The 15,998-nt window shown below is 32.7% G+C and overlaps 1 protein-coding gene across 4 annotated transcripts in view; it reads left to right on the top strand.

The window, feature by feature from the left end:
- The window catches only part of MDFIC (MyoD family inhibitor domain containing), a 117,868-nt gene that overhangs the window by 64,295 nt on the left and 37,575 nt on the right, over positions 1-15,998 (top strand). For all 4 annotated transcript variants that reach the window (XM_051963271.1, XM_051963269.1, XM_051963270.1 and 1 more), the window contains one exon: positions 3,990-4,265. In XM_051963271.1, the coding sequence (XP_051819231.1) occupies positions 3,990-4,265 (276 nt within the window). The remainder of the gene's footprint in view (positions 1-3,989; positions 4,266-15,998) is intronic.

The following is a 15,998-nucleotide window of genomic DNA, read 5'->3' as shown; positions in this document are numbered from 1 at the left end:
CCTAGGCATCACTTGTGTTTTAAGAAGCATTGTGTCGTTTCCCATATTACCTTTTTTTTTTTTAAAGTCATACACAACCTTTATATAATAAGGTAAAAAAATATTTTTGTTTTAGACCAAATGATTGTGACTTAATTTTCTGTCAGATACTTTTGTTCTTTATTCTAGAAAGCAGTCATATGTTTCCTAATTGGTTTCAAGTGCAATTTAACCATATGATTCAATTTTCCCCTGTGAAAAATTATCAATAAAACTAAAATAAATTTAAATGGAGATGACTAACACATTTGGAGGTTCATCCAGTTTTGATTTGACCTGTATGCCTTGTGTGACTGGCAAAATCATTCAGCCAAAAAGTTGTGTTTTAATGTCAAAATACTGGAATGAAGTACTTTTTTCCTTTTTAGTACTTGGGCATTAATAATAAAAACTACAACAATAAATTGAATGTAAAACTAGAAAGAATAAAGACTTTCATTTTTTGAGATTGCCCATTTGCAGACTTACTTATAGATATTTTAAAGTTTTAATTATGATTTGGAATATTTTAGATGGTTTTAAAGACATGAGGCTGGTGTAGGGAATTATGCTATGAAAATTTGACAAATTAAACTAGGTGGTTAGAGAAAGGTCATATCTATCAGTTTTAAGAACTTGATTTTTAGGTATAGAATTATTTTCTGGTCTTCTTGTTTTTATTGTTAAGATTGTTTATTTAGTGCTTAGGAATTTTATTTGATTTTACCTGTAACATATATCAAAAAAAAATTTTTTTAGGAGCTTTAAGCCATCTTCTTGGAAGTGGACAATGTGCATTCTTAACAGAATTCTCCTGTCTGAACTTCTATTACTGGTGAAAAAAAATTCTATTTGCTTTGAGACCAAATGGTAAGGATTCTATATTGGGTTTAATGGTCTCTACCATTCCCTCCTCCTTCCTCCCTCCCCCCCCCCCCAATATATATGCATTCCTAGTTTAAGGCTCTGTGGTAGTCATTAGAATGTCATTCTAGTTTAGGGAAGAGGTTATGTGAGCAGCAAATTAATTACCATATCAAAGAACTGCATGCTCATATAAAACAGAACTCCTTCTATAGAAGCCTTGATTGTGCTTTATGGCTTTAAGAGGGCACCTATAATCAGAATTACAAGAAAAATTTAAAAATCTGAGACATTATGTAAAAATGTTTGTAGCAGTCCTTTTTGTAGAGGCAAGGAATTGGAAAAAGAATAAATGCCCATCAACTGGGGAATGGCTGAATAAATTATGGTATATGAATGTAATGAAATATTATTGTTCTATAAGAAATGATGAGCAGGCTTTTTTTAAAGAAATACCTGAAAACATTTACATGAACTGATGCCAAATTAAGTGAGCAGAACCAAGAGATCATTGTATACAGTAACAAGATTATGTGATGAGCAACTGTGATGGACTTGACTCTTTTCAACAATGACAATTTCAATAATTTTATGATGGAAAGTGCCCATCCACATCCAGAGAGAGAACTATGAAGACTGCATGTGCACCAAAGCATTGTATTTTCAACTTTTGTTGTTGTTATTTTACTTGTTTTTTTTCTCCTCTTTTTTGTTTTTTCCCTTTTGATATATATATTTTTGGGTTTTTTGATTTTTTTTTTTTGCTCAGAATGATGAATAAAGAAATATCTTTAGAAGAATTGCACATATTTAAACTGTATTATATTGCTTGCTTTTGCTTTTTGGGGGAAAGAAGGGGGGAAGAGGGAGAAAAAAATGGAGTGCAAGATTTTGTGAAGGTAAATATTGAAAATTATTTTTACATGTATTTAGCAAAATAAAATATCATTTAAAAATATGAGACATTGTCAGAACAAAAATAAGAGTTGTAATACTTTTCTACTATGGCTAATTGTATAGTATCGCTAAAATGAGTAACAGATTTTTTAGATAATTGGATTCCTGGCTTTAGAAAGCAATTGATCACTGATGCTAATAAAAATGGTTTGAAAGAACTTTGGGTATTATCTTTTATGTGCCAATTGAAAAAAATCAAGAGTTATAAGCTCCTTTGGAATTTACACTGTGTAAATTAACCTATTTTTTGCATAATTAAAACATTTATATTCAGGGATCTCTTGGTATGTGTACAGTAATTGAAATGATGTTGTTATAGAATTATTCCTTAACTTAAAATTAGGCCCTCAGTATCCTAGATATTTATTGCATTTTAATTCATTCTTCTCTAAAGTCTTCCTTTGTTGCTTTGTTCCTTTGTTGTTGGAGGCTATTTCATCAATACTGTAAGTTCTGGCAGCTTTTGCCAACCTGGAAAGCATTAAAATATGAATCTGGTGAAAAAGTTCATGTCCATTTTCTGAAATCTGGCCTTGTTAAGTTCGAAAAAGCTCAAAAAAAAAAAAAGCTCAAAGGTCAAAGTTGGTTACAGTTTTCTTAATTTTTTTGGCTATGGTGATGGCTAGGTGGAGTAATGGATAGAGTCCCATGTTTGGAGTCAGAAAGATGAGTCTTCCTGACTTCAAATCTGGCCTCAGACACTTATTAGCATTGGGACCCTGGGCAAGTCACTTAGTATTGTTTGCCTCAGTTTCTCATCTGTAAAATGAGCTGGAGAGGAAATGGCAAATTTTTGCCAAAACAAAACAAAACAAAACAAAACCCTCAAATGGGGTCATAGAGAGTTGGACATGACTAAAAATGACTAAAAAGCAACAAACTTTTAAAGATCATGTATTCATTGAGTCACCAAGGGATTTCAGTCTGCATTGATGATGAGGTAGTTATACCAGTAAAATCATAGATACTCTGGAAGAATTGAAGTAAATCCCTTCTAATTACTGTTATTTTATTAAGTTTATTGTGAATTACTATATTATTGGATGTCCATTTTTTAAATGAAAATTTTCCACATTTTCAATTCAACAAACTTTTATTAAGCATCTATAAGATATAGAATACTGTTAGATAGAAAGAAAGATATAAAAATTAAGTAAGATATGGCCCCATGATCTCATGAAGCTGACAGTCTAATAATAATCAACTATCCAAAATTTAAAAGGAATATAATATAATTTGTACATTCCAAAGAAATCCTGGGATCATAGAGTTATAATTAAAAGGGATCTTTTGGATGATTCAGTAGTCCTAACCTCCTAGTTTACAGTTGAGGAAATTGAAGATCAAGTATTTTATACATTGCAATATAAAATAACATTTATATAACATAATAACACATGACCTTATAAATAACAGGCAATATTTGAACCTGACTCCAAATTTAGCCATCATATCTCTGTCAATTAAATTCAGTTCAACAAGAATTTATTAAATCTTTGCTCTTCAGTCATGTCTAACTCATGACCTCATTTTGGGTTTTGATATTGGAATGGTTTGTCATTTCCTTCTCTATCTCATCTTACAGATGAGAAAACTGAGAAAAATAGGGTTAAGTGAGTTGTCTAGGATCACACAGCTAGTAAATAGCTGAAACACTTTATCCACTGCATCATATAGCTGCTAGATACTGGGGATACAAAGTCAAAAGCACCAAAAGCACCTGCCTTTAAGAAACTTACATTCTATTGTCTCACCCCTGGTTATTAGCATGAAAACTGAAAATTTAAAGAGAGAAAAATTTTATAAGATAGTCTCTTTCATTTATTCATTTAGGACCCTTTTTAAAGTCTAGATTATTTCCTCTATAATTTATCTTGAAATATTGTTCCATTGTTGATTCAATTTTAATAATTTTTAAAAATTATTACATTACTCCTAGTTCTGTCTAGAATGTCACATTTGGCAACCTTACTAATCAACCAGTCAACAAGTAATTTATTAAGTGCCTACATTTCAAATATGTCTTTGTGTATTTTGCCAGTCTTTTCAATAATTTTTCTGCTGTCATTTGAAATATACATATTATAAAACTTTGATTCCTAACATTATATTTCTGACATATTAAAATTTTCTTCTTTTCTTCATTTTAGCACAACCTCAGCGCTTGCCTGAGCCCCAAACTTCAGCACAAGAACAAAGTGAGGAAGAAATGGGCAAAATAAAGAATAGCCATACAAATATGAGAAATGGAAATGGAATTCACAATGGGGTTAGACATGTATCTATGGATAACAGAAAACTTTCTGCACCTGTTTCACAAAAAATGCATAAAAAAATTCAGTCCAGCTTGTCTGTAAACAGTGATATGAGCAAGAAGAGTAAAGTAAGCGCTGTGTTTTCTCAGAAACCAGGTTCATCTCCTGAAGGTAAGCTAAATCCAGTGCACATTTAAAAAATTTTTATACTAATTCCAATTCCTTCCTGCTGCTAATAGCAGCAGGATCAATTAAATATAACTAAAATCATCATATAATTCTAGCAGGAAAAAATTTAAAGACGATCTGATCCAGAGACTCGTTTTTCACTTAAAATGAAATAGAGGAGTAAGTTGGGGCCAGAACCCAAATCTTCTGATTCCTCTGCCCATACTCTACTTTTATTTATATTTCAGAGAAAAATAGAAATTAAGGACAAAACACAAAGTAACTTTCAAAAGTATTCATTAAATATATTAACAAAATAACTATTGATTTCTTAACTTTTAAAATCATCTTCTCTAGAGGTAAAATTTCAGAGCGAAGAGTAACTCCACTGCTTAAAACTTTAATGGCCTAAAACTTAAAATCTTTCTGTAGTTTTAAGTTGTTAAAGCCTAAAGATTACTCTCAGGCTTTTAGTACACTCTATATAAATAATTTCTATTGCTTTAACTATCATTGTCACTAATATATAGATGCACACATTATTTAAATGAACTATATAGAGACAGGAACTAGATCTGTGATTTTATTGATCTAGGAAGGTATCACTTCTCCACCTCTCCACTAAAACAGATCAGTATGTTCTCTGAAACTTAAAGTCTTGGACAGTAATTAGAAAACAGGAAAGTTAAGTGATTTCCCAGGGTTATACAGCCAGTATATTAGAGGTGAGACTGGAATTGTGGTCTTGACTTTGAGGTTAATTATTTATCACACCAAACTGCATGTATATATATTTTAGCCACTATGTAATCAACTCTATATCTCACTAATTATATGTTGTCTGCTAGAATATCTCTGGTTATTCCCACTCAGATGTATCATGCTTTCTTAATCTTCCCTTAATCTTTCATTTCCACTACCATAGCAATTATTTATTATCACCTGTTGAATTCATCTAATCCTAATTCCTGTTCACTTCAGCTAACTGCCTTCTAGTTGTAGCTGTGCTTGCCCCAAGCTTGTAGCAAGTCCAAAGTTCCTAGCCGAAGGCACTGGGGATAGTTAACTGGAGAATACCTGGGGACATGATAACTGTCTTCAAGTATTTCAAAAGTTGTTATGTGGAAGAAAATTAGACTCCTTTTCTTGGTCTCAAAAAGCAGATCTCCAAGAAATGAGGGCAAATTGGCAGAGTCTGATTTAGGTTGGCTATAAATAAAAATTTTTATAACAGTTGAAATTATCCAGAAATATAAGGGGCTTCCACAAAAAATTTCTTAGAGGTCTTGAAGAAGATGCTGTTTAGTCATCTGTTAGAAATGGTATAAATTGGATAATATCCTCCACAGATACAAAGTGCACTCAACAACTTTTGACATTCCTTCCAACTCTTAGTTTCTGCAGGACTTAATTTGAAAATATTTGATGAAGAATAAATAATATTAGATAACACCTTATTCCTTCTTATTAATATAACTATTTCTGAAAACTTTGCTATTTTACCTACAAAAATCTATCTTTTTCTTTTTGTCAGGGGACCCATATACATTTTTATTCACATATATCCCTCTCTAGTATACCTTTGTCTTCTAGACCTTCCTCTTCCTGCAGTGCTTAGTATTTTTTAGTTTAGTGTCTATATTAAATTACATTGCCTATCTACTCATTTCCTCTAACTTTCATTTTCAACTTCCATTAAAGTCTAAATAATTTCTTCCTGTTTGATGCCTATATAAAACCGAGCACTCTTCATTTGTCAAGATGGGTTTTACTCACAAATAGGAAATTGTGTTGAGAATTACCAGTAATGCATTGGAAGAAACTATATTACACTTTGCTTACCGGTGTTCTAAATTCAACTGAGTTAAAATGTTAGATTGATCAAATGATATGATAATAAGCTGTCTGCATAGTTCTAGGTCAGTGACATTACTTCCCAAACTAATTAGATTGGAAGGGACATGATTGGCACTTTAAAATGAGTTTGACATGTAAGATGTGTGGTCAACTCTGAAGTACAGGTAGGCTGTTAACTAAACTGATTCTCTGAGGGGTTGAGAATGCAATGCAATTTTATTTAGAAGACTTCAGCATCTAGGTGATCAGATGAAATAATGCTATGTCAAAGAGAAGTACTATATATGTGTTATTTGAGACACCTATCATTTCTTTTTTTCTTCCCCCTTTTGATCTAGTCACTTTTTAACATTTTTCTTTAATTCATTTGCTTTTCATGACAGCTCAAGAATCTACATTCTTTATGAAAATGCAGACTGCTTAAAATTACTAAAGTATTTAAAGTATTTATAATCCGTAATAGAGCTATAAATAGTACTTAATAAAAGTTTGTTGATTGATTAAAGACGTCAGGTAGACCTTATTAGAATAAAAATGCAAATGAATACTTTATATTGACAAAAGCAAAGAATATTCTGTCCATATTTGGAGGAGATAAGTGCTTTCATTCTGTTCATGATACAGTAGTACCAGGGGGAATAATGAAACCAAGGAAATATTGCCCTTGATGGATGGATTTCAACTAAGGCTAATCCATGATTTGATTCTTAGTTTGAAGTAATTTAGTTCTTGCCAGTTCTTTTGGTAACTCTACCTGCCATTTTTTATAGTTTTTTTCCACCTTAACATTTCCTTTAGAGAAGCTTAACCCTGAATAGGTTAGTATAACTGAACCTCAAACTCTTGGGAAAGGAGGTACCTTTCTATTTCTCAGAAGACCATTTATTATATTTAATGAAAGAGAAGCAAGGCTAATATATAAATACTGTCGATTACTACCACAGTCCAGTATTAATTTCACTCTCAGACCTTATAGCTAACGTTTTACAAACTCTAAATCAATTTAACAAAAGTAAATTAGACTTTGTCAAAGCCAAGGATTTCAGAAGTATATAATTTAGACCATTTGCTCTTCCAAAAAAAATTTTTTTTACACATTTCTGTGAGGGCCTGTGAAATGTCCATGGATAAACTATATATATATGGTTACTATCCTGAGGAAAATTTCCATTTTGCAAATAACCAGTTTTGGAAGCACTTTGCTAAAATTGAAGAGCATGTATTACACGCAGCAAGCATACTATTTTAAAAGATGGCAATCTTCACAGTCCAAAGTGATTGGTTTTTGAAAGATGAAGAAATTAATTTTCACTGTTAAACATAATCTTAAAACATAAATATTCAGATTTTCTTTTTCAAATGGAAATGTGAAAATAAAATAGTATTAGAAGTGGGACCTTCTTTTTTTTTTTAAATGAGAAAAATGGACATCAAAGGAAAGCAATTCGAGACCTTAAGTCTCACTAGTTACCAGAAGACTTAATATTATGTCATTCGATGTAAAATATAACTAGATTAAAAATAAAAACAGCATTCACAATTTCTTCTGAAATTAAATTTCCTTATTCCTTCCTCCCATTAAAATAATATACATTCACTTAAAATGGATTAAACTATATGTTGTGAGTTAGACAAAGAAGGCAGCTGTGAGAAAGTGTGAGAACCTTGGTGTCAGTAATCCTGGTTTTACCTATCAGTTATTCTATTTATCTATTTGATCTTGAGCCAGTTCCTTATTTAAGGTAACTCATTTTTTTCATCTGTAAAATGAGAATAATAATGTGTTTATTGTCTTTATTGGGTTATTTTGAGGATTAGATAAAAATTTATTCATATATAACAGTCTTTTTTTCCTCATAAAGCATGATATAATATCATGGGCATTATTATCTGTAGGAGTGAACTGAGCAAGATTCTGGGCACTGGCTTAGTCCTCATGGGGATTACAGTAGAGTGGGGAGAAATGACATATCCTCAGATACATATGTTAGCTTCATTGGAGAGGTAGGTATAAAACAAAACCTTAAGCGAGGCTCACATGGCAAAGGATTGTTGTCAGTGGGGATCAGGGAAGGCTTCCTGGAAGAGATGACATTTGAGTTGCATTTTGAAAGATGGCTAGTAACTCACCAGGTAAAAACAGAGGAAGAGAATATTCTAGGTATAAGAAATTATATATGAGCCCAAATATGACCATGAGGGAAGCAGGGGAAACATTCATTAAGGGAGAGCAGTCATATTAGTCTGCAACTTCAGGAGGGGATATTTTGAGGTAGGCAAAGAATAAGATAAGGCTAGATTGTAAAAGTAAGTGACACCAGATTACGGAAGACCCTGAGCATCAGGCAAAGAAATATGAATTTTACTACGCAACCAACAGAGAGTTCCTGGAGAATTCCAAACAAAGAAAGTATATGGCCAGATTTCTTTCTAAAAAAGATGAGACAGAAAGTGAGTGCTATGAGAGAGGTGGAGGGAAATTGATGAATGATTCATATTTTTGTAGCTGTTCAGTCTTGACCAACTATTCCTGATACCATTTGGGATTTTTTTGGCAAAGATACTAGTGTGGTTTGCCATTTCCTTCTTCACCTAATTTTATAGATGAGGAAACAGAAATAAATAGAGTTAAGGGAGTCACATAAAGTGCCTGAGGCTAAATTTGAACTCAGGACTTCCCAGACTTCAGGTTTAATGGTCTATCTACGAAACCACCTTGCTGTTCATAAGACCAAATAGGTTTTTTTTTAAAGTATTTTTAGGTCAAATGTGGTGGGTCCTGTTTATAAATTCCTCTGTGAGAGAGTGTAAAGCTGGTGGCTTTCTTGAGCTTAGGAGTCCTGAGGCTGTGCCAGGTGAGTGTCTACATTATGTCTGGCATTTATATTTATATGGTGACCTCCCCCAGGTTACCTAAAGAGGTGCAAGCTGGTCAAGATGTGTTGCTTTTGCCTTCCTAATATCTCTTGTGCGTTTCTCCTTTTTATTTCTGACACTGCTACAAACCTGGTTGCAACCCTCAAACGTGGACTGTTGCAATAGCCTGCTGGTGGTTCTACCTGTCCCAAGTCTATCGCCACTCCCATCCTCCATTCACCTGTAAACGCAATCTTTCTAAAGTACAAGTCTGATCCTGTTACTCCTACTCACTTCATAAATCCACTGGCTTCCTGTTGCCTTCAAGATCAAACTTAAAATCCTCTCTTTGAAATCCAGAATCTTCTTTTGCATTTTTCATCTTCTAACTAGCCTATATTTTTTACCCACATACTACAAGTCCCAGCGACACTGATCTCCTTTCTATATCGCCTGATTTGGGACATTTTCACCTAGTTGTATCCTGGAATTATTGTCTTCCTTATCTCAGTCTCCTGTTCTCTTTCAAATCCTGGCTAAAATCTCATCATCATCTTCATTTTTTAAAGCTTTTTATTTTCAAAACATATGCATATATATTTCAATATTCACCCTTGTAAAACCTTATGCTCCATTTTTCCTCCCTACCTTCTCTCTACCTCTTATTTTAGATGGCAAGTAATCCAATATATGTTAAACGTGTAATTTTTCTATATATATTTCTATAATTATTAAGCTGTACAAGAAAAATAAGATGATAAAGGGGAAAAATGAGAAAGAAAACAAAATTCAAACAAACAACAATAACAAAATGAAAATACTATGTTGTTATTCATACTCAGTCCCCAAAGCCCTCTCTTTGGGTGCAAATGGCTCCCTCCATCATAAGACTGTTGGAACTGGCCTAAATCACCTCACTGTTGAAAAAAACCAAGTAAATCAGAATTGATCTTCACAAAATCTTGCGTTGCATACAATGTTCTCTTGATTCTACTCACTTCATTTAGTATCAGTTCATGTAAGTCTTTCCAGGTCTTTCTGAAATCATCCTGCTGATCATTTCTTATAGAACATTAATATTCCATAACATTTATAAACCATAACTCATTGAGCCATTCTCCAACTGATAGGCATCCACTCAGTTTCCAGTTCTTTGCCACTATAGAAAGGGCTGCTGCAAACATTAAAATCCTGTCTTCTATAGGAAACCTTTCTCCATCTCCCTTAATTCTAATATCTTTTTTTCTGATAGTTTATGTTCTCCATCTTATCCTGTCTATAACACTTGTATCTAGGCATTTTAAAATTATGTCTCCAATAAATTGGGAGCTCCTTAGGGAGCAAGGATTGTCCCTAAATTCCTACAAACTTATTCACAGGTGGTAAAAAAAATGGAACAGATGTTATTCTGGCCCAACAGGAATCTTGGATGATCTCTGTTTGATATAAGTCTTGGAACTGGTCAAATAATAGTTCTTTAGAGTTAAAAGTTATACTATCAAGAAGTTAAGAACTAGGTATATTTATAGATATAAGGTCTTTTATAGATATAAAACTATAAAAGTTTTAATAGGCAGGTATGAGATGTTAACAGTTTAAGTCATTAAGGTGAATAGGCACTAATTTGGAGAAAATTTTAAAATAAGATTTGTTTCTATAATTTATCATTCAATCAAGAAATATTTTTTGAGTGCTTACTTGTAGTATTCATAAATAACTTCAGATTTAGACATTTTATAGGCTTTTACATTACATTCTTAATTGGTCACAATCTCGTAGGTTGTCAGTATTAAGAGAAATGCTTTTCATTAGCCATATTGCCTCAAAATTCATCCTTTTGAAAGTTGTTTTCTTTTATTATATTATGTCTGAACTCAGATTGGGTAATCTGGACTTTTTTTGACAGTGTTGTTGAGGCACTGGCATTTCCTCATCCTTAAATTATCTCCTTTCATGCTTTGCTTTGCAGGAACTCTTGTTCTGCCAGAAACTCTGGTATATACTTAAAGTTCTTTATCTAACTCTCAGTTTTAAAGTGTGTGCTTTCTAAGAAAGGCAGTGTACTGTTGTCCAAAGAACTATGAATGATGAGGGAGGAATAGTAATATTATAAGCTAGCATTTATATATAATATAATATGTGTATATATATTATCTATAAATATAGATGCAATAATTTAGCTAGCACTTTCAGATCTGCAAAAGCATTGTATAAATATTACTTCACACTACCCTCATTACTCTGGGGTGTATGTATTATTGTTATTCCCATTTTATAGATAATGTTTCTGAGGCAGAGTCCAGGGTTTTGTTTTAATTGTGTCTGACTTTAGTGACCCCATTTCAATTTTCTTGACAAAGATACTGGAACAATTTGCCATTCCTTCTCCAGGTCATTTTACAAATGAGGAAACTGAGGCAAAAGGGTCAAGTGACTTGCCCAAGGTCACACAGCTAATACGTATATGAGACCACATTTGGGATGGAAAAAATATGTATTTAGAGAAATATGAAAGATTTTTTTTCATTTATTTTTAAGACTGGATAATTCTTGGTGATATGAATTCAAAATATATTTCCATGAAAGTGACTATCACTTATTTTATAAATATTTATCTGTCTCAAATATTTGTTTCTTGTTGAAATTATTTCTTTTAAAAGTCTTAATTTCTTTCCCTTATAAAGATACATGTATTTCTTGAATTTACATTCTCAAAAAGGCTTTAATCAGTTGTGCCTCCTGTTGAGATAGGTAAGCAGCATAAACCATTATGTCCTAAAATGCTGCTTCAAGTTTCTTTAAAAACCATTACTAGAAAATAAATATATGCTCACACACATTTAAAAGTGCTGTTTTTTTATGTTGTTGTTAAGTGCCTTTAATGGAATTGGTTGGGGATAGGTATCCTATGTGGTGAAACATTGTATGATTTATTTAAAGGTTATTAAATTATCACATTTCTCCTTGTTTTGTATAATTAAATATTTTCATACATACTTTACTTTTCTGATTGCATCACTCAGGTGGAGAGTTTTAAGACTAAATGTTTAAGATTCTTGACCTTTTAAGTAATTATAGTATAATAATCTAGTATTCTATAATATTCAAATTGCTAAGGGTTTTCATTATAGTCAAAGGGGTTCTCCCTGCCAAAAGAACAGTGATAAATCCAAGTGTGTTTTAGGCTGGTCAATTATTATTAAAGGTTTTTTGTAAAACTAAGTTTTTAACAAAGTTATTCTCAGTAATCATTTTATCTTTTGGTAACATTTGCCACTATTGAAAGAGGTCATATTTGGGTTTGTGTAGGTTGGGAACATTTATGAAGACATATATACCTTATCTAAATGTCTCATTAGACACAATTCCAGAACTAGGATGATGAGTATAGAGTCACAATGACCCTTCTCTTTTTCAGTTGTAGATAATTATGTCTAAAAATTCATGAATAATTTTGCAGCTTGTTAAAATCTTATTTTTGTAGTGCAAACTTCTTGAATTGAGATGGTTTAATTTTTTTTTTTTTGGTCCTCTATCCCCAGTGCTTAACACATAGTGGGCTATTAATAAATTCTAGTTGGTTGATTGGTTCAGCAATCCCATGGTAACTTGGTCATGTTCTTCTTGGTGTTCTTTGAGAATATTATTATTATAGAGTTACCAGTAATTTAATAACAATTCTATTAGCACCAAAATTCTCTTTGTAAAATTAGGCAAATATTAGAGAAATCTAATTGACTTTGCAGTCATGTGACTGAAAGAGCCTTGATTCTCCAGGGATGAGTTTTGTCATCTAAGAAAAACTCTGGTCACCTCTTGGTTATTTTGGCACCAAAGTATATGATATAGTGAGTGAACTCTTGTTTTTAGGCCCCTAAGGAATTTCTGTATTATTTTCCAGCCTTTAAATGGAATCCAACTCTTGTCAAATAGTTGTCCGTCATGAGAATGCCACATGTAACTATGGGGACATTGGTACTGTTCTGGCAAGCATTTTCATTTGTATGTTTGAAACTTTTTCAGTACCTGATACCCTTTTAATATTCTTGTTAAACAATCATGAATTAGATCAGAATGGGTTGTACTGATGCAGTTAAATGCATCATTTAGTCAACACATGTATCTTCTATTTTAGAGAGAAAACTTATTCATGAGCCATTATCGCCTTTTTTCAAGGACTTCATGATCAAGGACAAAGAGAGATGATACATGCACCCTTTTTAGAACTCCCACTCTAGGAGCCCCAGTAATCTGATGATTGAGGAATATCCTATGGACCCACTATATCCTGGCTGGCTCTAGCTATGCTTCCCAATCCATCTTGCCATCTTCCTTGCTTTCTGACATGAACACTATCCTCCCTGCCCTTCCCTTATATAAGTCCCTGTCTGATCTTTAACCATAATCATAGAAATACTTCTATTCCTACTAGAAGGGATGTATTGGTCTCTATTCATAGGGCTCCTCTTACCATCTCTGTAGATTTTCAAACCAAAATACTGTTTCCTGACTTCTACTTCCTAATATATGTGCTGTCTCTCCTATAAAAATGTAGGTTTCTCAAATTGTCTTCAGGTTTATATTTATATTCCTAACATTTAGCACAGAGCTTGAACATAGTGAGCATTTTTTAAATGCTTACTATCTTTCAAATAAGAGGTGGATTATAATAATATAATATTATAAGTAATATATTAGTATTGTAATAAAATTGCTCTATAAGTCCAGATAAGAGAGCGATCATTTTTTAAAAATAGGATGATCAAAGAAGATTTCATGTTATTAGTTGGTCACTAAAGGATGAGTATGAGATGAGGAGGATGTGGCAGATTATTCTAGGGCAAGGGAATGACAAGGATTGGGATTTGGAGATGAGTAAGTGAAATGTGTTAGTGAGGCAGCTAGATAGTACAGTGGAGATTATCCCCTGGGACTGGAATCAGGAAGATCTGAATTCACATCCAACCTCAGAATCATTATTAGTTGTGTGTTCTTGGACATGTCTCTTAATCTCTGTCTACTCCAGTTTCCATATCTATAAAATGGGAAGAAGTAAGTACTATATAAATGAAGATTGAATTTGAAGTCAGCAGAGGACTGGTGGTCAAATCTTGCCACAAACCCTGAATCCGAGCATGCCATTTAACTTCTCCAGGACTTAGTTTCCTCATTTTTAAACTGAGAGGATTAGTTTAGGAAATATCTAAATTTGGGTTCTAAATCAGAAATCTTATACTCTTGATTTTTAGCCCCAAACTCTTTCTCCTAATACATTGTTTCCAGGATAATGCAGATTGTAAAACCAAGCAAAATTATCAAAATACAGAATTAATATTTAGATGGTAGAGCTTTGGATTTTCATTTAATCTACAATTTTAGTTATTCTTCACAGAAAAGAATGGAATATACCCATGGAGATAAAAGGATGGTATAATCTGGTGTTGTAACCACAGCTTCTAGAAACAGATTTCCTATGAATTCTGACAGGAAATAACTCTGAATTGCTCCACATACTTTGGTTTTTTTGGATGCTATCTTGTTTTGTTTTCCCCAGGCATTGGACCTTTCATTCTCTGTCACTAAACTGATATGGGAAAAAGGTCTTGCAATATTGCTTTCTGAAGTAATATGTGCCAGGCCTTTGAAAAACAGTATTTTCATAAATCTCATTCTACTGCCAACACACTAAATGGAACACAAATATTTCACTGGCTGGAAATTAATTTTAAAGAATACAGAATATCAAGAGCTTACCCACATCAGAGAAAGAGGGAAAGTGTTCATTTTTAAAATGAGGATTTTCAACTACTTTGTTTACATTTTCCACAGTAGCATAAACCCAATAAAGAGAAAGTTGTGAGTTTATAAAGAAAAGAGTTTAAATAAATTTTAATGGAGTGAAAATAAAATCTACTATAGAACCTTTAACTACAACCCTGTTGCCATTTATTGATCTGTAATTTTGAGATAGCCTTGTCAAATGAAGTACCAAAGCCAGTTTTGTGTTTCTAATATTTCATGTTATCATTTTAGTGCATTGTATCATTTTGGGGGGTTTGTTTTTTTAGGACCATAAATTTAAGCTTTATTTTGTGATTTGGAATAAATTCTTCACATGGACATTTTATTGTAAACCCATTGGAAATTAGAAAAGTGCCAAGTTCTCGAAAGTTTTCCATCCTTCATCATAATTCATGTTTTAGAGGTTTTGACAGATAATTGATTGTTTTTTTAAAATAACATTTAGAAACTTTAGATCTCTTTTTTTCTGTATCACAATCCTTTACCCTCTCAACTCAACCAATAATTGTAATTGTATATTTTGTACATTTGAGGGAGAGGATCTATGGATGAGAGCTATTTTATGAAAGTACAACTCTTTTTGTAAATGAAAGTTCCAATTAGAGAATGTTTGGTGAGTGTGGAAGAAACGGAACAGTGGTAGGATTGCTGGGTTGGTCCAGAAAGAGAGACATGGATTTCACCAGAGAGATAAGAAAGAATCTCTAGCAAGGCTCTAGAAACAAGTTAGATAAAAGGATCAAACTTGTGGAGAGGGAATCTTCAGAGGAAGGGACTTATAAACTTACAGAGATGTAAGAAACCCATTGTTGTTGAGTCTTTCAGTCTTATCTAATCCTCATGAGTCCATTTGGAGATATTGGAGTGGTTTGCCTTTCTTTTCTACAGTTTAGTTTATAGATGAAGAAACTGAGGAAGACACAGGTAAAGTGAATTGCCCAGTGTCGTAGAGGTAGTAAATGTAGAAGGTAGAATTTGAACTCAGGTCTTTCTGGTTGGCTCTTTATCCACAACACCTAGTTGCCCCTAAGGAACCTGAAAGGACATCTAATCCATCCTTCTCAACATAATGATAACATAAAGAAAACTATTCTTATCCTCCTCTCTCTCCCTCCCAAACCTTCTACTTCTTCTTATATTTTATATTTCTTGAACCATAATTAAGCCAGTGCTGTCAAGCTTTTTGGAATAAGTATGTCAGTCTAACCTTATATCACCATA

The sequence above is a fragment of the Antechinus flavipes genome, chromosome 5 (assembly GCF_016432865.1).
Source record: "Antechinus flavipes isolate AdamAnt ecotype Samford, QLD, Australia chromosome 5, AdamAnt_v2, whole genome shotgun sequence".
Lineage (NCBI taxonomy): Eukaryota > Metazoa > Chordata > Mammalia > Dasyuromorphia > Dasyuridae > Antechinus > Antechinus flavipes.
Note: the sequence above shows the minus strand (reverse complement) of the source record. Positions and strands in the feature narration are given on the sequence as shown.